The sequence below is a fragment of the Melospiza georgiana genome, chromosome 17, assembly GCF_028018845.1.
Source record: "Melospiza georgiana isolate bMelGeo1 chromosome 17, bMelGeo1.pri, whole genome shotgun sequence".
NCBI lineage: Eukaryota > Metazoa > Chordata > Aves > Passeriformes > Passerellidae > Melospiza > Melospiza georgiana.
Window position 1 is genome coordinate 3,635,783 of NC_080446.1, and position 27,587 is coordinate 3,663,369.

The 27,587-nt window shown below is 44.2% G+C and overlaps 1 protein-coding gene across 2 annotated transcripts in view; it reads left to right on the top strand.

Annotated features, from left to right (window-relative positions):
* The window catches only part of PHACTR3 (phosphatase and actin regulator 3), a 100,604-nt gene that overhangs the window by 38,875 nt on the left and 34,142 nt on the right, over positions 1-27,587 (top strand). The window contains exons 2-6 of one of the 2 annotated variants that reach the window (XM_058036035.1): positions 13,667-13,828; positions 14,668-14,745; positions 18,679-18,861; positions 23,209-23,412; positions 27,053-27,317. In XM_058036035.1, coding sequence (XP_057892018.1) covers positions 13,667-13,828; positions 14,668-14,745; positions 18,679-18,861; positions 23,209-23,412; positions 27,053-27,317 — 892 coding nt within the window. The remainder of the gene's footprint in view (positions 1-13,666; positions 13,829-14,667; positions 14,746-18,678; positions 18,862-23,208; positions 23,413-27,052; positions 27,318-27,587) is intronic. The other variant, XM_058036036.1, reaches the window with a different exon arrangement.

Genomic DNA, 27,587 nt, shown 5'->3' on the forward strand with positions numbered 1-27,587 from the left:
TGTTAAAGCAAGAACAACATCCAGAGAAGTATTTTATTTTCAGCTTTAAGCCTTCTGTTCAGGTTTCACTGTGTTTATTGTGAATCACATGTTTTGGGCAGCACACCCCTGTGTTTTTGTGAATGTGATCTCTGCATGATCCCACCAGGAATGCACAAGGCACATAACTCATAACTCATAACTCTGGAGTGAATCCCTAGAATGGCACCTGGGTGCAGAGTCAGCATGTGAAGAAAATTACCAAGTCCTAGCACATGTCAAGGAAGTAAAGCCTAATGGATCAGGTGCCTGGAAGCAGGATATGAGCTATTGAGTATAAAATGTCCTTTTAAACTCCTGGGGAGGTGTTCTGTTTGCTGATTTATTGTGACAGGAGTTCTCATCCTCTGCCCACATGAAATGCCATCCCAGCTCTGGTATCAATTTCATCCCTCTGCAGGGCGATCATGGGGACAGAGCAACACCTGCTCTGCTCATCTTGGGGTGTCTGGGTTAGACTCAGGCTTGGCTGAGCAGCACCTGGGGAGGTTCTGCTGCTGCATTAGCTCTGCCTGCTTTTGGGCATGAAGGAAAATCTGTGGCTTTCAGGGCTGTCAATCTGGTATCCCCCACTTTGCTTCCCCCAGCACTGAGGGACGAGATGGGTGGGATTCTAGCAGGGGTGTAGTAGCCATGGGATGCAAATGATGCCTTGTCCATCATCCTGCCTTCTTTCCAAATAAATGTGTGCATTCTAAAGCCACTATCTGAACTCATCATCCAAAGGCTGTACTGATAGCCAGATGGCAGAATCATAATTTTTTGTTCTTTCAAGCTTTTCCCCAGTAGCTTTAAATAGAAGAATAAATTTTCCACAGAGAAAGAATCTTCTATTAATAGCATTAGATCATTTCAGCACTTGAAAGGAAGAAATTAGTTGAGGGTTTTTATAAGGGTTTTTTTAATACTTTCTAAAATATTTTAAGTTCTTTTATTGTGCAGGCAAGAGTGTCCGCCTTCAGAGTTTTAATTACTAGGGGAAAAAAAATTCTCCTTCTCTGAGTTCAAAAAACAAATATAGTGAATAAGATTATGTGAAATGACTTAAAATAAACATCTTCAAACAATCTGGCCCTATGTGTCAGCTCTCTGTCATGCTTTGATAATCTCATTCTGTTGTTGAAATAGATTTACACAGATTGCAGAGGAGGCTTGGAGCCGATTGAAAAGATTTCTGCTTATCCAGTGCACTGAATTGCCAATCAGAGGTGATGTTCTGGGGGGCAGACTCAATAAATTCCTCAATGTATTTTCTCATAACTGAGCAAATTCAGCCAGTTCCACTCCTGTGATCACACATTCTACGATCTCTCCTCATTCATTAAAGAAAACGAGAGGAAAACAAGCTGCAGGCTTCACCGCCTTTCCCAAATAAACTTTGTTATCCTCTTATGTAAAACACTGGGATATTCCAAGTGGCAAAGAGCTTTATACACAGCCTCACTTAAAAGCAAAACCATAAAACATGTTTTGTTCTGCAGTCACCAAAATTCCAGTCATTTATAGCAATGAATGGGCAATGTCAGAGGAACATATGGTATTTTTAGCTCTGCTTCATTACCCAATGTTGTAAACCAACCCTGAATACTTGTAATGTCTAAAAGCTTTCTCAGAGAAGAAAGGCTGTTCCTGCATAGTCTTGATTAAAGTCAGGCTGTTCCTGTGCAGAGGCTCAGCAAACTGCAAGATGAGCAGTCAGAGCTGTGCAGAGGTGAAATGACAGCAGACACTGGCTGTGAAAGCAGAATGGGAAGGATAGCCCAGTGAGAAAGGGAAGAGTCCCTGGTAGGGAGATGTGATTTCAGTGTGACCAACTCCTTGTCTGTGGGCAGGAATTTAGGACTGAATCTCTGTGTTAGAGGCAGATGAGCTCCAGCCAACAGGACTGAGCCAGGGCACGCTGAGGCACAATCACACAGGCCTGGAAGTGCTCTACAGCTGATGGGCACATTTGATACCAAGGGTCTCTGTTAATGTTTCACAACATCTTTTTACTCTTGTGTGTTTGCTCTTTGAATCCATTTGACCCCCAGTGAATTTGGTTTATGATTAAGTTGACCTTTTTTCCTTTTTCCTCTCACTGCACAAGATCCTTGACCTGGTTTGCTCTGCCCTGCTCAGTCCAGACATGAACCAAAGGAAGAGGGGTCTGGCTTCTTCTCAATAAGTTCTGGCATTTCAGAATGAAGGATGGTTTTTCCCCATTGTTTCTAAATATTTCTTAGGCAGCCTCAAACAGATTTAGTTTGGATGTAACTTACACTGTACAGGAAGGGACATTGGATGAACTCATTATCTTGGAACAGTGGGGAGCAGTGTGGCAAGCACTGAACACCCTCCCAGTTCTTACAAAAGCCTGTGGATTTCAGAGTTTCTTGGAACATCAAAGGATCAAATCCAAATTATGCCTAGACCAGTGAAATTCAATACTGTCATTACACAAAACAATCCACAAAGTCACAGCAGTCTGAAATCTCTGCAAGTGCTGGAGAACAATTACATGAATTTCAAGAGAGTTGTATGGAAACCCTCAGGTATCTTTGTTATGATTACACTCATAAATAATCCCTTTTTGCAGCTAAGATATTGTCACTTCCTCTGTTGGTTCCCATTGAGGTTTTTGGTACAAGGAAGCTTTCAGGAGATTTTTGTGGCTTTTTAGTGGTATCCCCCAAAACACACAGAGGCTCCCTCCTGAGGAAGCAGTAATTTCAATATTGTGGGGGGTTCTTGTTCCCTGCTCTCTGTGACTCATGCAGGCAGCTGAGAACACAGTTAAAATATGAGTGCTGAAAAGAAACTGAGAAGAGGGAGTAGTTATTCCACTTCTCTTTCTCTTGGAAGAACTAAACCAAACATAAATTTAGGTCAGACAGGGTAAAAATATTCCATGCTGGTTTTCCTTCCAAGATGTTTGGGCTTAGTGAGACATAAAAACAGGCCCAGGATATGGCTGAAACTAACAAGACTATTATTTACTTGTTTAATAAAAACCTCTTGCACTGAAACAGAAATTCAGTTCATATTCTGTGGTGGTTATAAAATGATAGTTTTGTCACAGAGCTGGTTATTCCTTTTGTGTAAAAAGTAATAAATTAAGAACTAAAAAAATAGGAGAAGAAAGCAAGAAAAGAAATTCAAATATTCCTGCTGATGAAAGGCAAATGTTAGAAAAACACTCATTAGAGGTTTCTGTCTCAAAAACATGTCCTGAATGAAAATCAAGAGCTGGAGACCAAGGAGCTGTCTGGGATAGTTGGCTCAAAAAAAAGTGAATTTAAAACTTGTGGCCAGTAAAATGAACTAATTTGCCTGTACAAACAGAGAGCCTCCTGTCATGCTTTGGTTTGGGAAATGGTTGTTACATTTTGTACTTTTGCATAAGCCCTGACCAGAAGAACAGAAGTGGATTCATGTGAACACTTCTCAAAATTGTAGATTCTCCATATTTTCTTTCTTTTTTTACACCATTACATTATAAATTATGTGTCTAAACACAGAACTGGAGTAATCTTACCTATTCAGACAAAGCGTGCACGGCAGGACCTTGTAAATTCAAATTCAAATTTTCCAAAACATACTGTGATTCACAATGAACAGGCAAACAGCAATGTCTGTCTGTGGGACACGGTGCAGAGAGGGTTTGGTGTCCCAGGGCACACTGAGGCTGCTCCACCTCCACCCTGCTGGCCCCAGCCCCTGAGGTTCCTTGACAGAGCCATGAGAAGACGTTGAGTAGGAGAATGTTGGGCAGCTCAGGAGTTGCTGCATCCACTCCTGCTGGACCCACAGGCTGCTCCAGGAGGAGCAGGGCAGCACCTGACACATCAACCACAGGTGACACTCAGCACTGCCAGCACTTACAGGCAGCTGTGGAGAACTTTTACCAGTAGACTTCTAAAATATTTCTTTAAAAAAGCCATTTCTCAGCAGTTACCATGCACATTTTAGTTTAGCTCCTGGCATTCTTTGTCCCTGCTTTGAATATGTTTCTTCCTCTGTGTGTTTCCATCTGAGGTGCAACCACTGCAGTCATTAAACATCCTACTTGTCCAGACTACTGCCTAATATTCCTGGAGGTTTCAACCAGCTGCAGACATATTGCTGAGGTTTATTCTGTGGCTGTTGCAGTTGTTGGAAGCAGTACAACCTCACCAACCCACAAGTCTTCTCCTTGAAAACAACTTGAATTTAAAATGACCTTTACAAGATATTTCTCCTGTTCTTTCAAACCTAACCATTTCAATAAATGGTGACAATGTCATTTCTAAAATGTTTTTAGCAGCAATTCTCTAGATTGCATGGAAAGAATGTTTTATGAACTAAGAAATGAATGCAAAGCTCAGTTGTTGTACTGAACTGCAAGAAGACTGACTCCAGTTAATAAAACCACTACAACTCTTGTTAAATGCAGGGTCCTTCTCCACTAAACTCAGTGCACTGTGAACATTAGAAGAAAAGCTGAAAAAACTCATCCATCTGTGCATTAAATTTGCTTTTTCTGTCATGACCTCAGCATCATTCTAGGAATTTTGAACTTGCCATTTTTAATTTATGCATAGCCATTTCATTAATGCTAAAATGTGTTGCTGGAAGGCCCTGGGAAGGTACCTGCCACATAGGTATTTATAATGGAAAAATGCAATGTAAGGACATTTCAGATAAGCTCTAATACGAGGAAAAATGCAACACAAGGGAACCTCTACTTTACCAAAAATTTAGGAGTCAATGTCTTGATGAAAGTTGGTGAATTTTGATACCAACAAGTCTTATGAATTTGCATGTGTGATTAGGGGCTTTTGAATCTTGCAATTTAGTAAGACAAATAATGATTTTCATCCATCCTCTGGGAAGAAAACACAGGCACTCTTAGGTTATTTTTGGAAGGCTGCTTGTTTAGTTTGGCTGGTATTTTTATTATCAAGAAGAATCTTGTTTCCTTTGCACTTTGTGAGGAAAGAGCTCGTTCACTGTCGAGTTGGAGTCACAAGATCACACCAGTGCTGCTTAACAAATGCAGCCAGGAGGTGTTGAGTCCTCAGCACCAGCTGCTCACAACCCCACTTCTAACACTGCATTTCTTGCTAATGCAGGCACAGCCAATAAATCACATTAGCAAGAGGAATTGCTGTTACTTCCATAGTTCTCCCTGCTTGGCTGCTCAGTGACACAGGGAGTTAATGGACAGACATTGCTGTTCTCCTGCCAAAATTCTCATTTTGTTATTGCCATGTGGGACATTGTCTCTGTGTTTTGCTGTTTCTTACACAGGCCAAGGATTACAACTCAGTAGCTTGTTTTTCCTGGTTCCTATAATAGAAGAAGGAAACAACCTGGAATGGAGTAATTCCAAGAGCTGCAGAGGAGACAGCTTCATATGTTTAGAGTAATTTCCATGTTTATTCTTGCTCTGAAGATCCTGCCATTCCCATTAGGACTAGATTGTGGTCTTGGTTCAGGCAAACACTGATAATCAGTACAGTAAATTTGTTAAGCAATTATTTCTCTTGGCCCTCCACCAGTGAAGAATTGAATTTTAGAAGGCATGCTGCAGTTTGGTTAGACCAGTGCTTTAAAACCTTTATGTGAGCTTTGAGAAGGTTCCATGCTAAGGATGATGTTTAATGTAGGATTTGACAGGTGACAAGTGCCATCCCCCTTGGGGACTTGGTGGCTCTGTGTTTAAGCACAGATGTGGCTTTTCAAAGGTGCTGGGGGTTTGTGGTACCTTGCTTTGGAGAACTGCTGAGTATTTAGTATAATTGCCTTGGTAAGAGGCACCAGTAGACAGTGGAATAAATGATTTTTTTTAAAAACAATGTTTTCCTTTAAGTATTTCCCACATGTGCCTTATATTTACAGAATATTACATCCAGCAGAGCAAACCATCCCTAGAAAATGTTTAACATCCATTCAGCTGAAATGACCTCCCAAGAAGGTTTCCTTACAATTTCCATACCAACCACGTGTATAAATCACTGGTAGCTTTAGAACAGTTTTACAAGGAGCCACATTGGATGCACAACCTTATACAAAAGTTGAACTTGGTCACTGTGCCTGTTTTCTATCTACCTTTCCCTGCAGCTGTTCTGGTTTATGTCACATTTTTGTTGTCTATGCATTCCTTCTCCCAAATCTCTGTTCTGTTCTCTAGAGCAGGCCTGGAGTGAGCAGCAGACTGGTGGCTGAGGTGTGTTTGTTGCCAGTGGGTGTGAGGAAAGCAAGAGTGTGAAGCAGCAGAAGTGATAAAGGAGAAAACAAAACAAAAGGAGATGCTCCTGCATTTCACAGAGCACAAAGACTGTTTTCCATCTGCAGCAGTGGCACTGAACAGTGACAGCACCAGCTGAGAGCTGTGATGTGTTCGAGCAAAGAGGGAAATTATGCATGGAATTACAAGGGCATGAAAGTGCCCAGGACATGAGGATTTGATTAATTCTTGAATAGACAAGTTTGGGATAGATGTAAAGTGAGAGCTGACTGTGTGTCTGACAGACACAGGCTCCCATAAGCTGCAGAAACTCTAAACAGATCAGTCCTGGGCCATGAATCCCAGAAAAAGCAGTGGATGAATCCCAGAAACGAATCCAGAATCCCAGAAGAGCAGTCCCTGCTGCAAACACTGCCCTTACACCAATGGCTTCCCTGGGTGTTCCATGTCCCTCCAAAGGCAGCTGCTGTCAGGGATAGCTGCAGTGGAAGGGATTTGAAGGTGCCTCTTGGAGACAGCCCAGGGTGTGTTTCAGTCTGCAGACTCCCTGAGGATGCTATAAAAAACATCCTTTCAACAGGTTTGCAGCAAGGCTCCAGCTAATTAAACAACTGCAGGTGATGAAAGGCTGGTCCTGCAGTGCAGACACAGCTTCACTGCTGAGGGCATCATCCAAACCATCCCTGTGCTCCCTGTGTCCTGCAGCACAGCATCCCTCCAGGAGCCTGGGGAAACTGCCCAGCCCTGGGCATTTGTGTGTGGCACAAACCCCTGCAGCTGCAGAGGGACAGACTTGGCACAGGCCCCCGACCCTCTGCAGAGGCAGTGCCCATTTGAAAGGATTTTTGTTTCATTTGAATGGATGTTTTGTGGGAAGATGCTGCTCTGCTGCCTGAGCCAGCTCTCACTGGGGGAGAGGCTTTGCCTTCTCCAAAGACACTGTACAGGCTCAGGTAACTGAATTAACAGTGATTACACAGCAATCCCTCATCAGGCTCATTTTCTTATTGTTACTGAGCTCTTTCTTACCCAGGTAAGGCTGTTGTGGGTTCCTTTATGCAAACACTGACAAACCTATTTTGCTAATGAACTGCTAATGTTACACCGTGCATTGTAAATCACAGCAAGTGGTGTTGGAGCTTGACACAATGATCCAAAAGCATAAAAAGTTCCTGATTAATTTCTTTGCACCTTGGCTCACTTGGTGGTAAGGCTGGTAGGTGATATGTCAACTTTCCCAAGGAACGTTTTTTGGAAGGAATCACAAATCTCAAGCATACAAAGCATATTTTTATCTAAGAGATTTAGCTGGAGTTGCCACTTCCCTGCTCTCTTTCCTTTGATAAGCATAATCTGTTTCCCCATTCATGTCAGGGTAACCTGGTTTTAAAATCCAAATACTTTGAAGGAGGCTCAGCATGACAAAATGGAAATAAACTTCCCTGGCAAGCACAGCCCCCTCCTACCACCCACAATTATGCTTTGGGGTTTTTATTTTATTTCCTTCATTAGAGAAAAATGTTAAATTGTAATTTATCATGCTAAAAAGCAGTGGAAATTATAGAACAAGGACAAATGGCAAACCTTGTGAGTCTGAAGTAAAAATGGAAGTTCAGACTTTGGAGACCACTTAGTAAACTTGCATTTCCATGCAGGGAAGAACAAAAACTTAATCAGGATTTAAATCACTCAGCAAAAGGAAAAGTGATTGAGGCCAAGCACAGCCTTTACTGAGGGGAAGCTGAACCCAGAGCTGTCTCTGTATTTCCCTGCTGTTTATCTTTGCATTTTCACCCTGCCTTCATGGATCTCTGTGAGTCTGCAGCCTGCACACGTTTCCTGTGCCAGATTTTCCCCCCAAGGTAACTCAGGGGATGACGTGGATGCCATGTGGATAAACCTGGCCCACTCTCCATCTGCTCCCTGGGAGGTTCAGCTCTCAGAGAGATGAATTCCACGGCGGGAAATCAGGAACATAAAGGGTTGCAATAAGAGAAGAATTAAAGCCATTTTTTCCTTTACACCATTGACCAAACCAAACGTAAAAATTTGGATAGGTAAATGGCTGAATTGGCACTTCAAACCTGTAGTTTTCCCTACGTTATTTCAGTGGTTTTTTGGTCCAATTAATATGATGTGTCAGAGCAACAATCTATGTCACATAAGCAGCTGTGCACCCAAAATCAGCTCATGATTACATTCAATAATTGCTACAGCTCATGATTACATTCAATAATTGCTACAAGTACCTTGCCTTTCTAAATATCTAACTGTTAAGAACTAGGTTTTCACTTTTTTAAAGGATTCTGCTTAATTTTTTTCCAAAATACTCCCAAATAATACTGCAACATTCATAGCTTCAAATACAAAGTCATTCAAAAATTAAATAAATGTCAGGTTCATAAAAAATTCTTCTCTCTTTTATAATTTTCAGTTCTAGTTTCTAACAGTCATTCAAAACTGCAAAAATAAAAATACTCTATGTTCAAAAAAACTAAAATGGAAACTTCAAACTGGAACATTCTGCTGTAGCTCTCTTTCAAAGACAGTCAAGAAAGAGAGCATGTCTGCAGAAATGCAGGTGACAGAAAACATTTTTAGAACAAGGAAGAACTCTATCACAGGAAACATCTAACTGGTGCAATAAAATGCTCTTCAGTTTGAATTCTGCTTCTCTGGAACATATGACAGAAGCATTCAAAGGCTCCCAGACATGAGCAACTTATCCCTATCCTGCATGTTCAGTCACTGTGGTCAGTTCTCTGTTTTTCAGGATGCTAAACTAAGGAAAAGGGGGATTGTTCCTGCTGCTAATTCTCTGTCACAATGCTCAGGATAATCTTTACTCTGAAACCAACACCACCTTTCTGCCTTCCATGTCCTGCAGGCTCCTCTCACTGACTAGGACCACCTTGAGGGAAGCACTGGCTCGTTTTGGGAGTGACCAGGGGGACACAGGAACCCCTAAAAGCTCAGCTCCCCCTGTGTCATCCTCCCTCACCTTTCTAGAGGAACTCCTGAACTGCAGGCAGCACTGAAAGTTACTGGTGCTAAAGGCACCTCTACCCCAAAAGGTCATTTTGATTCCACTCACTGTCTCTGCCCTCTGCAGTGGACCAAAGGGAAACTTTCTTTCCTTTTTTAGCTCAATACATGAGTTGCAGAGAGAGATGCAATGACAGTAAAGGGGAAAACATGCAGAGCTGCATCACAAACCAATTCATCAGCAAACAGAGCACGCCTGCCTTACAAATTTGCCTGCAGCTCTTGTCTGCTGTGTTATTTTTAAACTGCCTGCAGGTTGCAGATTTTTCAGTGGTCCTTCTCCTACTAATGTACACACAGGATTTAGCAAGACACAACTTTCATTACTGTGAATTTAAGTTACCAGAATTCCCAGCACATTAAAATTCAGCATCCTTCATCTTCCCACAAACTTCTTGCTGCATTCACAGGAGGACATCCCGTGTCCCCTGCAGCCTGCCTGCATGGCAAGGTCAGTGTGACTCAGCCCTGCATCCCTGATGTTCCTCAGCCTGTGGAATGCATCCTGCAGTTGCTGTAATCAGCAGGCATCCAGCTCCACACTCAGATAAACCCAACTCATTGAGCCCAGTGCTCAATTATAAAATACCAGCCAGACATGATCAGCTCAGCACCAGCCCCAGCTGCGGCAGGAACAGGGCTGTGGCAGCTCAGGGCACTCTCCCACCACACAATTCACAGAACTCCCAGCAAACCTGCCCCACTTCTGTGGGAGGCTGGCTGGGATGGAGGCAGGGTCTGACATGTGCAAATGGGAGAGCTTCTGTGAGCAGAAAACCTTCACAATGATTGCACAATTCCCACAGAGAGGGGAATTGCAGGAAGAGTGCTCTATTTATGGCACCACAATGTCTTATGGAAGAAAGCAAGGGGATGTTCTTCACCACAACTGCTGCTGATGTAAACAGAAGCTGCAGATGCTCAGACTTTCTGAGGGGTCAGACCCTGGAGCCAAATGTAATGAATATTATGGTTTGTTTGCTTCTTCTTTGTTGCCTGGTTGATTGTGCAGCCCAGAGCTGCACTGCAGAGTCACTTTGGAACCTCTCCCCCCTCTGACTGGGGATGTCTCAGACATTAACCCACTCACACTGCACCACTGCAAGGAGCTCTAGAAATAACTCCAGATAGCATTGTGAGAGGAACTTGCCCACATCAGCAGCAGGGGCACAGCCACATTGGTGTCCACCCCTTTGGCACACACAGAGCAGGTGAGGAGTTTGTGATATGGGAGGGGTTTATTCTGAGGCTGAAGCTCCAGCACAGGAGTCTTTGCCCTCACATGTGTACAGCAAGGAATTTAAAGTGATTTTTACATAAACAGCCAATAAGCCTCAGCCAGAGCTAAATCCTGTGGCCACACAGGGCTGAGGATTGCCTTCTTGTGGGGCAGTGAGGGCAGCAGGCTGGCCTGGCTGTCCTGGGCTTAAACTGCTGCTCTCTGGACCCTGATAGTGACTGTCCCTCATCCTTCCACATTGCACAGAGAGTTAAGCTGCTGCTTGCTTCCCCCTGCTGATTTGGAGAGTCATGGTTTGGCTCTTGGCTGTTTGTATTTTGCAGACATCCCCTGTGTAATTGCATGGCCTGGCCCCAGGCTGTCAGGCTCTGGGAGAAATAACCACATTATTCCACAGAACAGTTAGCATAATTAAAATATTGACTGCAGATTAAAAAAAATGTGCTGAATGTTTCACAGAGTGGTTGGAGGGTTGGCAAGCCTTGGCAGCTTGTTGGCTGCAGGAGCTGGCTGATATTTAGGAGTGCCTTCTCCTCCAGCAGTCACTGCTGTACGTGGGAACTGCTTTTTGTGCTGTCAACTTCTGATCTCCCAGGCAGCCAACCCACAACCAGGAGAAAATGACCTGACTGGAAATGAGGTGCTCCAAGGGCTCTCTTGTGATTCTCATTGCCAGTGAGACCACTTCCTTGTTATTTAGGACTTCAGGACACCTCTCTTGCTGTGTCTCTATCAATTCTTGTGTCCATCTCTCCCAATGCACAATATAGAAGCTGCATATGGTGAAAAGCACTGCTTGTACCATATGAGAATCATTAATAAAGTTAAAAAGCCCACAAAAACCTCCACTGGAACATATGTTTTATCTGCTATTCCTTCTTTGACATCGGATTTGTACCTGTGTTTCTTCTGCAATCAAAGTCTTTGCATTTCCACAACCAAGAGGGCAGAAAGGGAAGCAAGAAATGCAGTTGGCAGGGCTGGTGCAAACCACAGAAGCACTGAGGGAAACCTCAATGTCCTTGTGATATCTCCCCATTCCCTTAGGGGAATGTCTGGGACCATGAGCATTGCTGGAGACCCACAGGTTCAGGTTCAAATGATTTCTTGGTTCGTTGTATGTCTGTATCTTTGTGTATCTGACAAAAACTTCAAATGGCCTCATGTTACCAGTATTAAACAAAACATGTGGGGGATGTCTGACCCACTTTGCAGACGCCTCCATCCCAAAGGAAACACAGCAGAGCTGGTAAATCAGCTTCTTGTTTAATCCTGACTTCATGCTTGAGAAACCCCTGGCCTGGGAGGAGCAGCAGTGCAGGGTGAAGAGGAGCAGGGACAGCTGAGCTGAGCTTGTCCCTCTCCACTGCAGCTCCCAGGGACAGGGCTCTGATTCACAGCCTCATCTACAGCTACTTGGGGATGAGCTAATTTCATGAACATTTCTATTTCCACTCAAGAGGTGTCACAAGAAATGACCAAATGCTATTTCCTGAGGCTTCTATTACAGCTTTAAAGTGATCATAATAGCAAGTTAATAAGAGATCTACTCTGCCATTTTCCATTCTCATTGCTATTGCTGTAATCAAGAGCAGCTCTAATTCCTCAAAGCTTATTTCTGTGGTACTTCTCATTTTTGAATACACTGCTAGGAAAGGAGCAGAATATCTTGGCACTCCAGCTGTGGTCTGTAGGCTACTGCCTTCCTTCTGTGCAAGGCTCATTGCTATTTTCTGCTCTCAACTTAATCCTGACCTCCAAATTGTAAATTATAAATATCACCTTGGGTAGACACCATGTGTTCAAAGGAAAAAAAATTATTACTTTAAATCTCTTGTAAATTAAATCCCCAGATAAACTCAGTGGAATGACAAAAAAGGTGCTCTAAATTCAATACAAAGAGAGAATTTCACTGGGCACGCATGATGTGTGTGGGGAATTGTCACAGCTTTTCTCTGCTCTAATAGTTCACATAGCCAAGTTTTAGTTTGTCTCCACTGAGTGATTCATCTCTATTACCAGTATTTTCAAAATTAAATGGAAGAGGAGGAATGTGTTGATTCCCCTGCTGTGTTTAATAATCTTCCAAAAATTGTTTCCTGTTTACTTGGAAATCCCCACCTCCATGCTGTGATTTAGGCATTTTCACCCTGTTAACTTAAAAACAAAGCCTAGAAGATGCTGGATATGTATGATCTTGCAGTCATGAAGCAATTTGTGATAAATGTTGCTGTTCCAGAGAAAAATTACTTGGAAATGTACATATGTTCATAGCTTCACATTCCCAATTTAAATCTTAACTGGTTGTTGGGAAAAAAATACCAATTGCTGCTCAGTTTTTATTTCTGTAACAGGTCTGATGGCAGCTTCTCTTTCAACAATAACTGCCCTGGTGCTGTAATACAGATCTCAGTAAAGCCATCAATAACCCCATTTAGGGGACTGTCCCACTGTCCTCTGACACTGGCTGGCACACAACTCTGAATACTCAGTGGCTATTGTTTCATGCAACACTTGTCTATAAGCAAAACTTGTGGTGCCTTTTCAAGGAAAATTATTAAAAATACCTAAATTGATTTTCCAGCTGAAGCATTACCTCTGAATTCCTGTGGCTTGGCTGGACAAAAAACTTTTCCCCTCAGCTTTCTCAAGGAATAAATTTTCACAGCAGTCCTGAGATTTTACTTGTATAGCACATATCAAACAAACTCTTCTTTATATAAGATTTGAATTAGCTCACAAAAGTCAGCGTGTTCTGTGTTAGCTCATGTGAAGAGTTCATTTAAAAGGCAGCAATATCCTGTGACCCAGGAACAGAACTGGAATCTGGGGATTCCAAAGGGATCTGAGCTCTCTCAGCTTTTCATAAAGGTCAGCATTTTTAAAATGAGCATTACATTTATGTTATTAACTGGAGGCCACGTGAGCCTGATTTACAGATGTGTTAAACTTCCACTCCCCTGGTAAAGCCATGGGGAGCTCTCAACTCTCCAGGGTTCAGGAGGCTGTGGCAGCTCCCTGCAGCTTTTGGGGGGACAGTGGCACCACTGCCTTGGTGAGCATCTCTGCCTGCCCTTTGCAAGTCACTGTGGGGTTTTTTCTAACAGGTTTTTCCTCTCTTCCCCTCTCAGATGAGATGGAGCAGTCCCCTGCAGTGCGTTCTGACTACTTGGTCTCAGGGATTCGAACTCCACCAGTGAGGAGGAACAGCAAACTGGCAACACTGGGCAGGATCTTCAAACCGTGGAAGTGGAGGAAAAAGAAAAATGAGAAGCTAAAGCAGACATCTGCAGGTAGGCTGAGAGCAGGAGAGGGATGCTGCACAGCAGAGCTTTCATGGGACAGGTTAAAGGTGACCAATTCAGAGATTCCAGCATTCAACATTATTAATGTTTAAGGCTCAGAGGGGCCCATATAGGCTGACTTCCTGTATAACACAATTTAGTACATTTAGAAGGAAAGGTCAAAATATGAGAGTGAAGCACAAGCCTTGCCCCCAGACTGCTTTCCATGGGCTGTCCCTTGTCCTCACAGGCTACATTTATGGCCCCAAGTATTGTCACCCCTTTTATTTGGGGTGAAGTTTATATAGGTCACAGTAACATGATGAGAAGTGACAGGAGGGAGCTGCAGCATGTGAAATGCCTTCCCTCAAGCAGCTGTCTCTGAGGGCAAGGAGCCCAGCACACAGCACAGCCTCCTCTCACTGGTCTCCAGAGATGTCCCAGGAGATCAGTCTGGAGACAGTCTCACTTGCATTTTCATAAGATGGGATGGTGCAGTTCCCTCCACTTGCTTCTGTATCCTGTGGGTGTCCCAGAGGAGGACACTGTCCAAGGCAGCTCCAAGATGCCACAGTAAACAGCAGAAAGCTCTGAAATCCCTGTGACGGCACTCAGAGTGAGCTGACAGCGCCTCATACCATAAACCTCAGCTTTATATGTGATGATTTTTACAAGGAAGAGGCAAAACCAGCTCATCAATCCATGCTCCCCAAAACAACATCCTTGCAGACCTTTCCAGGCACACAGAAGTTGAGAGTAAAGGGAATTTCCATGTTGCCTTTTTCTCACTCCATTGCATGACTGCTCTGTTGGTAACTGGTGCTGTGTTGTGCCCCTACTTTGTGCAGTGCTGGAGAAGAAGATGGCAGCACGGCAAGGGAGGGATGAACTCATTAAGAAAGGCCTTCTGGAGATGATTGAGCAAGGTAAGTAAAAATTCTTCTTATTTTTTTTTTTTTTAATCAGAGGCTCTTTCAGGACAGTAGGAAACACGTATTTTGCAAAAGCAGAATAAACAAGCAAATTAATAAAAACCTTCAATCCAGAGTGGAAAACTCAGTGTCTGAATTTAAGGCTTGTCATCCTTCAAACTCCTCCCTGCTGCAATCAATCCATGCAGTTCAGTGTTTGATGCTCTCCCATCTCCATGCAGCTCTGTGTTCCCTTGGTTTACAGCTGCAGCCAAAGCTGGTCCGTGTGTTTTATGTAATTGCCTAAACCCAGCTAAATCCTTCTGCCAAGAAATCCAGCTCAAGCTGGACAAATACAAACTTCAACATACAGAAGCAGTCAGCTAACATGAACAATGGATCCAGATCCCATCAAATGATCCCAATCTGATGTTTTCAGCTGTTTTCCCAAGTTTGTGGTGTAGGGTGTTACCAGTCCACTTGCTTTTCATTCCCATGGAAAATTGAAGCATTTAGTGCAGTCATTTTAAAGCTTTCCTGAGTCCAAACCAGAAGTCATGGAAGGAAAGATGATAAAGTGTCAGAAACACTCACAAAGGACATGGTTCTTGTTCCAAAGCCCTGACAGATGCTCGAGGGAGACACAGATCTGGGTGACTGTTCTGTGAGATTTACTGAGCTCCCAGTGTTATGGACAACATCCCAATTGCCATTTCCACCTAAACAGAGATAAACCCCACAAATCCATCTTTACTTTGAAAACATCATAGCAGAAGGCACTGTCATGAAAGAGGACTGGCCTTTTGAGTTTGATTAATCTCACAGATAGAAGCTGTATTCTTGGAAAGTAGTAATTGAGTTTCTTTTGTATTAAACAAATGCCATGCCTATAAATAACCCCTGGGACCATACTGATGCCAAGCTGGAGTGAAGCTGAGGAACTGAAGAGTCAGAAAAAGAGCATTTTAAATAGGATTTCTTTTTCCATGGGAGTGAAGCAATTTTAATATTATTCTGTTGGATATATTTTAAATTTTATATTAAATAATCTATCAAACCATTCATTCTAAAATGGAAGTTCTTAGAAAGTTCATTTTTAATTCCTGTCCATTGAAGTCTTTGTGTCTCTCATAATTCTAGATAATTACATGTCCTATTAGCATATTAGCATTACTGTATATACATGATCTCCACAAGGAGCAGGAAAGTTCCCTATAATCCATGAATTTGAAGTCATGCTCTGCAAAAAACCCGTAAAATAGAACTTCTGTAGAGCACATTAAGAGGCAATAATGAGGAATCAATAAACCTCTTGCATGCATAAAGAATGGTTGTGAGGAAAAGGTGATGCCAAGCAGCAAGGTAATTTTAACAAAATTAAAATAGTTCAAATAAATATAGTCCAGTGAGGTGTGAGGACAAGCTGTGCTTTTAACTAGACAGCTGCAAACAGACTGCTTACCTGTCTGCAGGAAAGCTGCCTGGAGCTCCTATAAGCATCACACAAATTTCCAGTGCCTCCCTGTGCCCAGAAAGGGAAGAGTGGATCACAGTCAGCTGAAGGACATTGCAGCTGCCTGCAAGTTATTTGTCTTTACAGAGTGTTGTGAATCTCCAGGGTTATTTTATTATATTAGCAGAAGAATCTTATTAACCGGAATAAAAACTGACCCAAATAATTCTCAGTAAATGATCAGTGCCCTACTTGGACTGAGCTGAAGTGGCAGCAGTTTCAAGGCTAAGTCCTCGCTTATGCAGTTAGGTTGCAATTGTCAAAGCAGCAAAAAAGACAACAGTAAATCCTCAAATCCCTCTTTTCCATCAGGCTCTACTACACTTCCAGGGAGCTGTTTCCTGCTCACTTTCATAAACAGCCCAGCTGGGAGGATGCTGCAGCATGAGAAGCCTCATGCATTTGACCCAGGTGCCACTCAGTTGGCAGTGTCCCTGGCAGTGCCCAGGTGGCCCTGAGCTCTGCACAGGGCTGGTGCAGGATCTGTAGTGCCCGGGGAGCAGCCCAGGGTGAATGGCACTGTCCCTGTGTGGGTGCTCAGTCACCCTGGCAGGTTGTGTCACCCTGTGTCCTGGCTGGCCATTCACAGCACGGCCTGGGCCACCTCTGTCCCCTGCTCCTCTGGGGCTCTGCTCACACAGGGCAGATGCCAGCCTGACCTAGAAAACTCCTAAAATGCAGCTTCCCTCTGGCAACCAGCTGAACTCCCCGAGGGATGACATGGGTCTGGAACACAGGGAGGTTCGTTCCCAGCCAAGTCCCAGCCCTGCTCCAGGTTACCTTGCAATGCTGAGGGCTGGGGTTCTCCTTCCCCCTGGATCTGATGTCTGTGCTTTGTCCTGTCCCCAGACCATCTCTAAAACACAGTGTTGTGACCCACTGGCACCCAAAGCAGCACACCCACTTTGATGTAAGCACCAACTGATCCCTCCTGCCCCAGAACATCGCTGCTGTGAGTCTCAGAAATGCCCCAACAGGAGGAACATCTTCTGCCTGCCAATCCTTCAGTAGCCCCTGCCCTCCAAGGGGCTGAGACCTGCAGGAGTCTCTGGTGCAGATCCTTTGTGGCCCAGCTGCCTTTCTCCAGGCTGTGAGGGATGTGCAGAGCAGAGTTACCTTGAGCACGTTTAGGGAGCTCTCCCCTCGATGTTTGTCCCCTTGGTGAGCACAAGGCTGATCAGGTTTATCTGTGCTTACAGCTCTGGGCAGGGGCTGCCTGTCAAACCACATGGCAGTGGTTCACACACCCATGATTATCTACAGGCTGCCTTCACAAGGAGCTGAAATGTAGGCAATGAACTTTTTCCCCCCTCCCCTTCCCTGTATCATAGCAACTGTGCTACTGCAAGGACTATTTTAAGAACAGTAACTTTTCACCAAACGTGATTATGAGGCAGACTGAGTGAGCTCAGTGTGCAAAAATACTGCATCCCTTCTGCAGCATCTCTGGGCCAAAATCTGATACCCTCACCCAAAAGCACAAGAAATTACCCTGCAGATTGTCCAAATAGCATCAAAAAGAGGTAACTGTGAATGTTGCTGATTTAAATCAATGTTCAAGGATTGCAAGAAAACACAGCCCTGTCAGGAGCTTCCAGAAAGGAGTGTCCAGGGATGAGAAATACAAGCTGGGAGGTGAAGGGTGGACAGCAGGAGCATCCATCAGCATGGAGAGCTGCCCAGGGAGGGAAGGGATTGCTTTCTGTTTCTTTGCAACAGTGATGTAGATCTTGTAAATTCTGAGGAAGTAAAAGAGTAGTTTGTATTCTGAAGACTCTTGACTGAATAAGAGAGTACTAGAAAAGCTTCAGTCATCAAGATGCATACAGCTGCAGGGATCACTGGCACAAAAATCTCTCAGAGTAAGCAAAGGGAGCAGTTTCTAGGTCTGCATGAGGAAGGATTTGAATTTCTGATCAGCTCAATCACACAGGATACACTTTTCAAAGCTGAGTAACTAAAACTGCTAAAACCCTGCAGTTTGGTAGGAATGTGAGCAGCCTTTCCTTCCTGCAGCATTGCTGGATGGCAGCAAGTCGTGCACAGAGCCTGGTACAGCCCAGACTTGTCAGACCCACCTGGGAATGTGCTGCACCATGGGCTCTGCTCGTGCAAGGAAGGAATTGCCCTCTCCCAGAGACCTCTGACTGCTCATTGCTCATCTCCCACCTGGCAGCTGCTTCCAGAGCTCAGTGGCCACTTGCTGAGGCAGCTGGATGCCCACAGAAAGAGGTGTCTCCTTGAGAAACCCGAGTGGTTTTCATGCCCAGATGGGTTTGCTCACAGGATTTACATCACAGGTAGTTAACACAGAGGTCAGGCGCTGCTCCCTGTGCATGAGCAGCTTTAAGATTCCCTCTTCTTAAGAGGATAGCAGAGGGGCTCAGCTTCCACTGCTCATGGTTTAGCTGAGATGAAATGATGTGTTGTTTTAGATACTGAAGGCAAAGCCTGCACTGGTGACGATGGCACGAGGGTGACACAGAGCGAGGCTCCGGCAGCCGTGTGCCAGGCACTCACCTCAGAGGAGGAGCAGCAGGACACCACAACTGCAGCCACAACGAATGTGACCTCCTTTGGTGAGGAGCTGCACTTGGATGAGCTGAAAGAAGATGCAGGTATTGCATATAAAATGTTTTCAAAAAACTGTGAAGTGTTATAAAAATATTTCTGCTGAGGGGTCGAATATGTCAGTGCATTAAAGGGTCAAAGCACCTCGCTCACCCCAGCCCACACTAGGTTAGCAATTGGTACTTAATAGCTGTGATTTTTGAGTCTTCTACCAAGCTGAGGAACTACACAAAGCTTGGCACGATGGGATTAGTTGAATTATGAGATGATCCAGTCTTGGCATGGTGCCCCTTTGGTAGCAGCAGTGGCTGCTGTGAAGATGAAATAAGCCTCTCTTAAAAAGATTTCCTAAATTTCTGTGCCAAACCTGAATGTATTAATCCTGGCTCAGGAGAACAATGCCAATACACAGCCCACACTGTCCATGTCACAACTCTGTCCCCAGCATGCTGCAAACACCCGTGAATTTTGATTCCAGGAGCAGAGATCAGCCAAGCCAGGCTCCTTTGGTGCAGCCCTGCCGAGGCACTGGAGCAGCCAGCACAGCCCAGCAGCTGCAGGGCTCCATCCACCTCCTGACAACCAAGAAATGCAAAGCTGCAGAGATAATGCTTTATCCTGGTTTGTGAGGACTGTCATGTGGTGATTATGGATTTTCCTGCCCTCTGGGCAATCTTTACACCTTCTCCATCTGCCCTGGCTGCCTTTTGTTCTCTGTCCCATCCCTTCAGGCCCTGCTTTCTTGGGGGTCCCAGCCCTGGCTGCTTCCACCCTCAGAATGGAAATCCTTCCCTCACCAGCTGAGGCAAAACCCACTCATCTCCTTGTTCTTACAGCAACCAGATCAAATCTTGACCAGATTACAGGTTTCTTTTCTTCTTTCTCTATTCTAGAGCATTTAATTCTCTATCATATTAATTCTCTATTCTCTAACAATATTCTCTATTAATTATCTATCTAATGAAATTTCTTTCTGAACTTGTAATTCTTACCATTGGGACATACTATCATGGAAAGATAGCACTAATAAGGTGTCATGTGTCTAACCTCATGTCTCTGCATAACCTTGCAGTGTGATTTAAAATTTACCTTACAATGTGTTCAAAATCGTGTATTGAAGCTTTCAAAATCATCTCGATTTCTTTCCCTAACCCTAGTTCCTTTTATTGTCTCCCTGAAACAATCTTTCCTGTCTTTTGTATTTCTTTTCCTCCATTTTTGAGGTGTCATTTTCCCAGGTTCCACAAAAAATAACAGTGGGATTAGATTCTCCTGTTTCCTTAGTCTGAGAGACTCCAATTTGTAAGAAATCTTTCTGCCTCTTCCTATTGGTGGCCTCTGACTGATCTTGTCTTTATGTGCTTATTTCTCCCTGTCTGTACATCCTAGCATTCCTGTCTCTAGTAAATGCAACTGAAGGAATTAATTGGGTGGGAAAGCTCTTCAAAATTGTCAGTGTGCTGCTAAATTTATTATAATGTTGAGTTTTTGATAACATTTGCCCTTGGGCTCAATCTAGGCCTAATGCAGTAGGTGTCTTTCCAGATTCACATGAATAAGTGACCAGCTAGAAACAAAATGAATGGATTTGCTTTACACCCATTGTGTTCTATGTCATCCTGTGGGATAAAGGCCAAGGAGGGGAAGAGGAGAAAACACAATTTGCAGAATTCATGTTCATGTTAATACACAGAAAAGAACAGCCAGGGCACAAAGAGGGCAGTTTTCCCCACCTAACCTTGCCAGTGGGCTTGGGGACAGTCCCAAAGGGAGGATTTCTACCTGGTAATGAGATGGCATTTTGACAAGTGGCACTCCATGAATAACTCTAGTGCTGAGCACTTGGAATACTTTCAGCAGGATAATATTCACTCTGCACTATGAAATCTGTTCATGGGTTTGTGTGCTCAGGACTCAGCTCTGCCTGACACCCTCCCAGAGCAGGGTGGAGCTCAGGACCCAAAAAGTCTGGCTGGGGCTGGAGGCTTTGGAAGCACCTTGTGGCTGTGCCAGGCAGCCCCTCCTGTGCCAGGGACAGCCACAGGGGAGCTGCTGCCAGGGAAAGCATTGCTCCCCTCAGGGGAATGCACTCAAATCTGACTCATTTTCCTCTCCAGCTCTGAACATCTACTGGGGCTCTTGATCTTTCACTAATGTAACCCATTAGTGACTCTGTTTTTCCCTTCCTCTATTACACATTTTGTCTCCTGTGCAATGGGCACAAACACCCAAGTGATGTCACCCTGGAACAAGGCACTTCCCTAGAAGTACATTTAAAAAAATTATTTCTTTCTATAATTCACATAACTATCCCATACAGCAGCTTTCCTGTCATGACAGATTTCACAAGAACTCCTGGTAATGATGCATATTTATTCTTTCCTGTCTCTTTTGAATGATAAATACTCATTCCTCCCCTTCTAGGCACACTCATTAATCTGTTTGTCAACAAATTAAATGCCATTATCTTGCCAATGCTATTGTTTCCAACTGCCTGAGTGCCTTGGTGCCTCCCCACGCACTCTGAGCACGAGGCTGCTGAATGTTCATTAATACAGAGAGTTTGAATTCCCAACGAGACACAAAACTGAGCCAAGAAAAGATTTGTGATGCAGCAGCTGCGGGTGCCACTGCAGTGAGATTTTAGGAGATGGCCTAGAATGGTTTGGAGGGAAAGGTGCCCTGGACAGACAATCCAGAGTGCCCAAAGGAGTGGGATTTGCCCAGGAGTTTGGACCTCTCTCATGTTCTGCATGACCCCAGCTCTGGATCCTCAGCACAGAAGACATGGAGCTGCTGGAGGGCCACCAAAAGGATCAGAGGGATGGAACAGCTCTCCTGAGAGGGCAGCCTGAGAGAGCTGGGGTCAGCCAGCCTGGAGAAAAGAAGGCTCCAGGGAGATCTTGTGGCAGCCTTTCAGTACTCGAAGGGAGCTTATAAAAAAGATGGAGACAAAGTTTTTGATAGGACCTGTTGTGGTACAAGACAGGGCAATGTTTTTAAACTGAAAGAAGGAAGATTCAGGCTAAATACAAGGAAGAATTATTTTATAATGAGGGTGGTAAAACAGTGGAGCACACTGCCCAGAGAGGTGGAAGATGCTTCATCCCTGGATACATTCAAGGTCAGGCTGGATGGGACTCTGAGCAATTTGGTCTTGTTGAAGATGTCCCTGCTCATTTCAGGGGATTGGACTAAATACCTTGAAAAGTCCCTTCTACACAAACTACCCTATGATTCTGTGCTTAGGAGAGATTTAAACACTGATCTCCCCATTTGGATGAGTGGGGTAGGAAAAATAACCCTCATGGCTACTGCTGAGCCCAGAGTGGCTGGAAATGCACTTTGGAGGGAGCCTGGCCATGGCTGGATCAGAGTCAGCCCCAGGCTCCCTGTGGGTCCCTCACCAGCCCAGGCAGAGCTCAGGCCATGTGACAGTGAAAGCCCAGCAGGGAGGCTCTGTGTGAGTCTGGGCACTGCCAGGGCAGCTGTATCTGAGCAGAATTCAAGGATGCTAATTTTGGACTTCATCACTGAAATTTCACCTGTGTCCTGCTTCACTTCATGCCTTTCTGCATCTATTCCCCTGTGCCCTCATCACAGCCTGGTCAATTGGATGAGCTGCTCAGTGATTCAGCCTGCGCTAACTTTCACAGCTAAGTGCTTTTGCCATCCTTGCAGAGACAGTCCTGAAATGAGCAGTGCTTCACCATCTCAAACCAGGCCTTTGGAGACTGATTTATTTTCTTAAGTACTTCACCAATTCCCTGTTCCACTCTAACTGCTCAGATCCAATAGCAAATCTTTTTTGTGGCAGGGTCTTTTTGGTTATCAGCTTTAACCTCAGAAAATGCTCAACAGCTCTGGAGTCAGGTACAGTAAAAGAGGGCTCAGAAAGCAAGTATTAAATAAGGTAAAATTCATATTGGGAAAATTAGCACACATCAACTATTGGAAGGTCAGTTTTTAGGTGATACTCTGGGTTTGATATTCTTTGCCCTTTGACTGTGTGTTCCTAGACAAAAGAGTGCTCACCCAGGAACTGTGCCACCACAGCTGTGTGCTCTAAGAAAATTCATTGCTGTTCTCAGAAGTTGCTTTGCCTTGCTATCCTCATTATTTTTAAAAAAAGGAGAAAAAGGCTTTAGGAAAGTAAAGGAAGCTCAGCAGTTTTCTCAGGAACATCAAAACCAACATTTCCTCAATATCCTCATATGTTTGATTTTTCACCTGCCCTGGCTGGTTGGCTGTTTCACACAGTTGCTTTCACAGTGGAAAAGAAGTGTTTCTAGCTGTGTGCCATGTGTTCAGTTTTTCTGAATGTTCCTGGCATTGTCCCCTGGCCTATCATTATTAACTTCATGTTCCATTAATCTTACTCATCTTCCCACCAGCCAAGAAACCTTCAGCACCCACGGAAGAACTGGAAGATGCCAGCCTGCCAGCATCTGAAGACAGTCCACAAGCCTTACTTGTACCTGAATCCACAGATTCCCCCCAGAAGCAGACAGAAAGAAACCCAGCACAGCTTCCCAGCCCTCCATTGCTCCCAGCTCCACCACCTAAGGCAATCTCCAAAATCACCAAGAGCATAACAGGTCAGTCATCACTGCTCAGTAAAGATTTCCCCATCCTTGATGAGTTCACCTCCACAGCACTGTCAAATCCTTTTTTCATGCCTGTTTTGAAGCCCCACACTGCTGAGAATCACTCAGTTATAGTGAGCAGTGACCATGTCTGGCTGCCTGATAAGAATGCACTGATCTTTGTACTACACATATTTATCTGAACCTCTCAGGGAATTATTTGTTGTGAGTCTACAGCACTAAACACACATAAAACAAATCAAACCAACTGCAAACATCTGCTGAATCTCATGCTCATATTGATATGCCATAAAACACAAGGAAGATTTAAATGTTTTCATTACCTGGGCTCCCACTGGAGAGCAGGACAGCAGCCAAGATCTAGTTCAGCTCAAAGGTTCTGCAGAGGTTTCTGTCTGAGGGGTTTGCTCTCTAGGGCAGGTCTAAGCTAGAGCTATGAAATCTGCTCTGAAGAGTGATACACCTGGCAATCCTCTGTGCCAGACTTTATTGAACATTTCCAAAAGCAATTCCTCTGGGCCTCATTTTCTAATGTATTGCCAATGTTGTTCCATGTCTCAACATTCTGGCACGGCAGAAAGGGTGCTAAAATGAGAATGATTTTAGTTGGTTCCAATTTCAGGGCCCCTACATATGGTAAAAGCAGCTAAAAGGGCCTTATTGCAAATGAAAATCAAGTCCTGACATCTAAATGTCAGACCTGTTGGATATTTAGGCTTTTAAATGACAGCCATTATGTGAGCCCTGATTTGCATCCACACTCATTATCTGGCACAATGAGCAGGATTTTCAAAGTCACCAGGAAACAAAACATCAGAGGGGTTCTGTGACCTGACCACTGGGGCTTAGAGAAAATATTGAGGTTTTCAGCCTCTTTAAAGAAAATTGCAAGTATTTCTTTCCCATAGAAACTATTCATACTTTGTGCTTAAAAGCTGTACTAACTCAAGTGGGAGCTGGATTCAAAATGGTATTTTAGTGCTCCCCAGGAGCTGCTGTTCAGGTTATTTCACTGTCCTGGGCTGTGGGTGAGCCTCGAGCCTCCCCTTCCCCCCTGGCAGAGGAACAGGCAGCCCCAGAGCCCCTCTGCCTTTGCTCAGCTGAGGAGAAGGCCATGCCAACATCAGATGTATTTGGAAACCTGACCCACGCAGGGTACAGAGATTACACCTCCACCAAGCACTTCAGAGCAGTTAGAGTTCAGGTTTTTTTCTGCTTAACTCAACTATTTCCTGTAGCATCTGAGATATTTTGAGTTTTGGTATTTAATTCTCATTTACATCTTCCACAAAGAACAACTTCGAATTTTCTCAATGATTCCAGTAACTCTAGAGCCTTTTCCAGTAGTGATTATACATGTTTATTTTTGTGGGGATGTGGGGGCAGTGCTAAGTTAAAATTAAACAAATACCGTCAGTGAGTGAGAGGAAATACAAAAGTGTGGTGAGAGAGAAAGGGCAATTATGAAAGAAAAGGAAGATGAAGAGGTTGAAAATCTTCTTTGTGTTTAGTTTTTCCCCTCCCTTAACAATGCCAGGGATGCTGTCAGCAGAGGAGTGAGGAGTAAGTCAAGCACCAATTAATCAGAGAAAGGAGGAACAGGGCAAGGTGCCAAGACATCACTTTGCAAGATTATTCACTGAACATCTGCCATTAGGACAAATAAGGTGTGATCTCAGGAAATTCTCAATATTGTCCAAAGCCGCAATGAGGATGAAATTGGCCCTTGACCTGTTCCAGGAACAAGTTGGTGTGAAGAGAAAACAAAGTCTTCCCTTTATCTGCTGAGCCCTGCCTCCTGCTCTGAGGAAACACAGACACCCTCTGTGTGCAGAGGATAAAGTGGCTCAGGAGGTGCTTTTGTCCATCCCCTCAGGCCATGATTCAGTGGGCAGCAATTGATCAGAAATCAATTTATGATTTATGATTTCCACAGCAGCACAGAATAAAACCCCCCTGAGCACCAAACCCAGCTTTGCTCAGCAGAACTTGGCTGAGTCCTGGCTGGAGCAGCACCTGATCAGTGCAGGAGGAGCTCTGGGGTGAGGGGGCTCACAAATTGCACATCAGGCACTGCCTCTTGCAGCAATGCCCCTGAGCCTTCAGACTTCCCAGATTTTAAACTGGGGAAGTTCTGGGCTAGTTTGAATAGAAATGAACAAAGCCATTGCTAAGAGTTCTGGGCTGGAGGGACCCAAATGTGCAAAAACACCTCCAGAGATAAAAAAGTAATGTTAGACCTTCCTTAGAAGAGAGATTTTGTTGTGGATGCTCTCCTCCTCACCCCACAAATACAAAAAGAAACCTTTTAGTATTGCAACACTCAGATTTTCAGGGTTTGACTTTGGTTATGATTTCAGGAACTCTTTGTAAGCAAACTTAACAAAATGCATGGTTTGGGTAACCCTTATGCAGGATGCTGGCTCTGAGAGGATATATTTAATAACTGAAGTTAGTATTTTTTGCCCTCTCCAGTTTTCTAGCAAGTTACCCTGCTAACTGGAACCAAGTCCTTGTTACAGAACCACTTCAGGATAATCCTGGGGTGAGAAGAAGTTTTTTCTGCTATGAATTGAAGGATTTATCTCAAAAGTAAGAGAGAGAAAAAAAAGGAAAAATTACCTGTGAAAGCACGTTCGTACCAAAGCTGAGCAAGCTGTGCCAGTCTAAATTCCTGTGTGAAGCACTAGGTGGCAACAAGGGACAAGAAATACTCTGGGATGAGGAGCTCAAATTGCATTTATCCACCCACAGGGTGTAAACATCTGCATGTGCCAGGGGCATGGGACACAGATATAGGGGAGGGGGAAGGGGGAAGAGGAGAACAGGAAAACGAATCAGGATCTTTTTCAGGGCAGATGTTCAGTTATCCTAAGGGATGTCGTGTGAAGCCACCAAATTTACAACCAGGGAAATGTCCACTGTGCTTCAGACTCAAATGCTAGGAAATGTATAAATCAGTCTAAATGTGTAATTCTAATTTCAGACAAAAGATTTATATTGCATAGAAAATAGCTGAATCTGGGGCTAAAGAGAAATTATATTGCCCCACCCTTCTTTTCTTCTTGTTAGTGCTCAGTACCCCATCTTTCATTTGGATGTCATTTGGCAAGTTTTGTTATGCAAACATTATCCTCATAATGATTTTGGCATTTTCTCCACGGGCATATGAAAGACAGAGGTCTGGGCTGCAATCACAGAGGAGCAGCTAATAGACACTGGTACATTTTGTCCAGACTCAGAACCACGGGGCATAAATTTTAAAACAGCCTGCCAGAGTCCAGCACAGAAAATGCTAGATTGGAAAGCCACCACAGCCCAAGCCTTTGGTGGTTAGGAGCAACAGTGTGGGCAAGCAAAAATGCAGTGGTGGGCTGGGAAAAAGGAGAATCTGATCCTGTGAGAATGAGGGGAAGTGAAGAGGCATCTGTTTTGCTAGATTAAAGATCTGGAGTGATACAGAAAGAGCCTTTTGAACTCAGCTACTCAGCCAGTTACCTCACAGCAAGAGCAAAACATCACCATTTATCCTCTGTTCAACACAACAAATTAAGTTCAGTGCAGACTCTGTGCAAAAAGAAGAAAACAGAAAAAGCATTGCACAACCTCCTCCCCTCTTGTGTTTTGACAGCAGGAAGCGAAACGGACGATCCAGCCATGAAATCTCCTCCTTCCACCATCCTGAAGAACTATGTCATTGTGGGTTCCTCCCAAATCTCAGGACAAGCTGCCCTCTTCCACCCCTCTGGCCAGAAAAGCTGCGAGCCCCATGGCAGAGGCCAGGTAACAACGCCCACCGGGTCCCCTCACCTGGCTGCCGTTCATCTGCCTTTACCTCCCAGCAGAGTCATTGAAGAACTCCACAGGGCTCTGGCCACCAAACACCGGCAGGACAGGTACCTACAGCCTGCAGGCACAGGGCTGCATGAGGACACTCATCCCACCGCTTCATTTCTCTTGGGAAATCTTCCTATCCTCTTGTTAGTGTTTTAATTGCTGCTACAGCTTGGTGTCACTGCTTGGAACAAACATCCCTGGTTAAAATGCTTCATTTGGCAGCTGTTTCATTGTATGTTCTTCCTTTATAAGGAGGCTGCTGTGGTGCAGGAGTAGGTTTTTAAGCAGGTAGAATCAGGTGATAGTCCTTCATCTACTGCAAGAGAAAA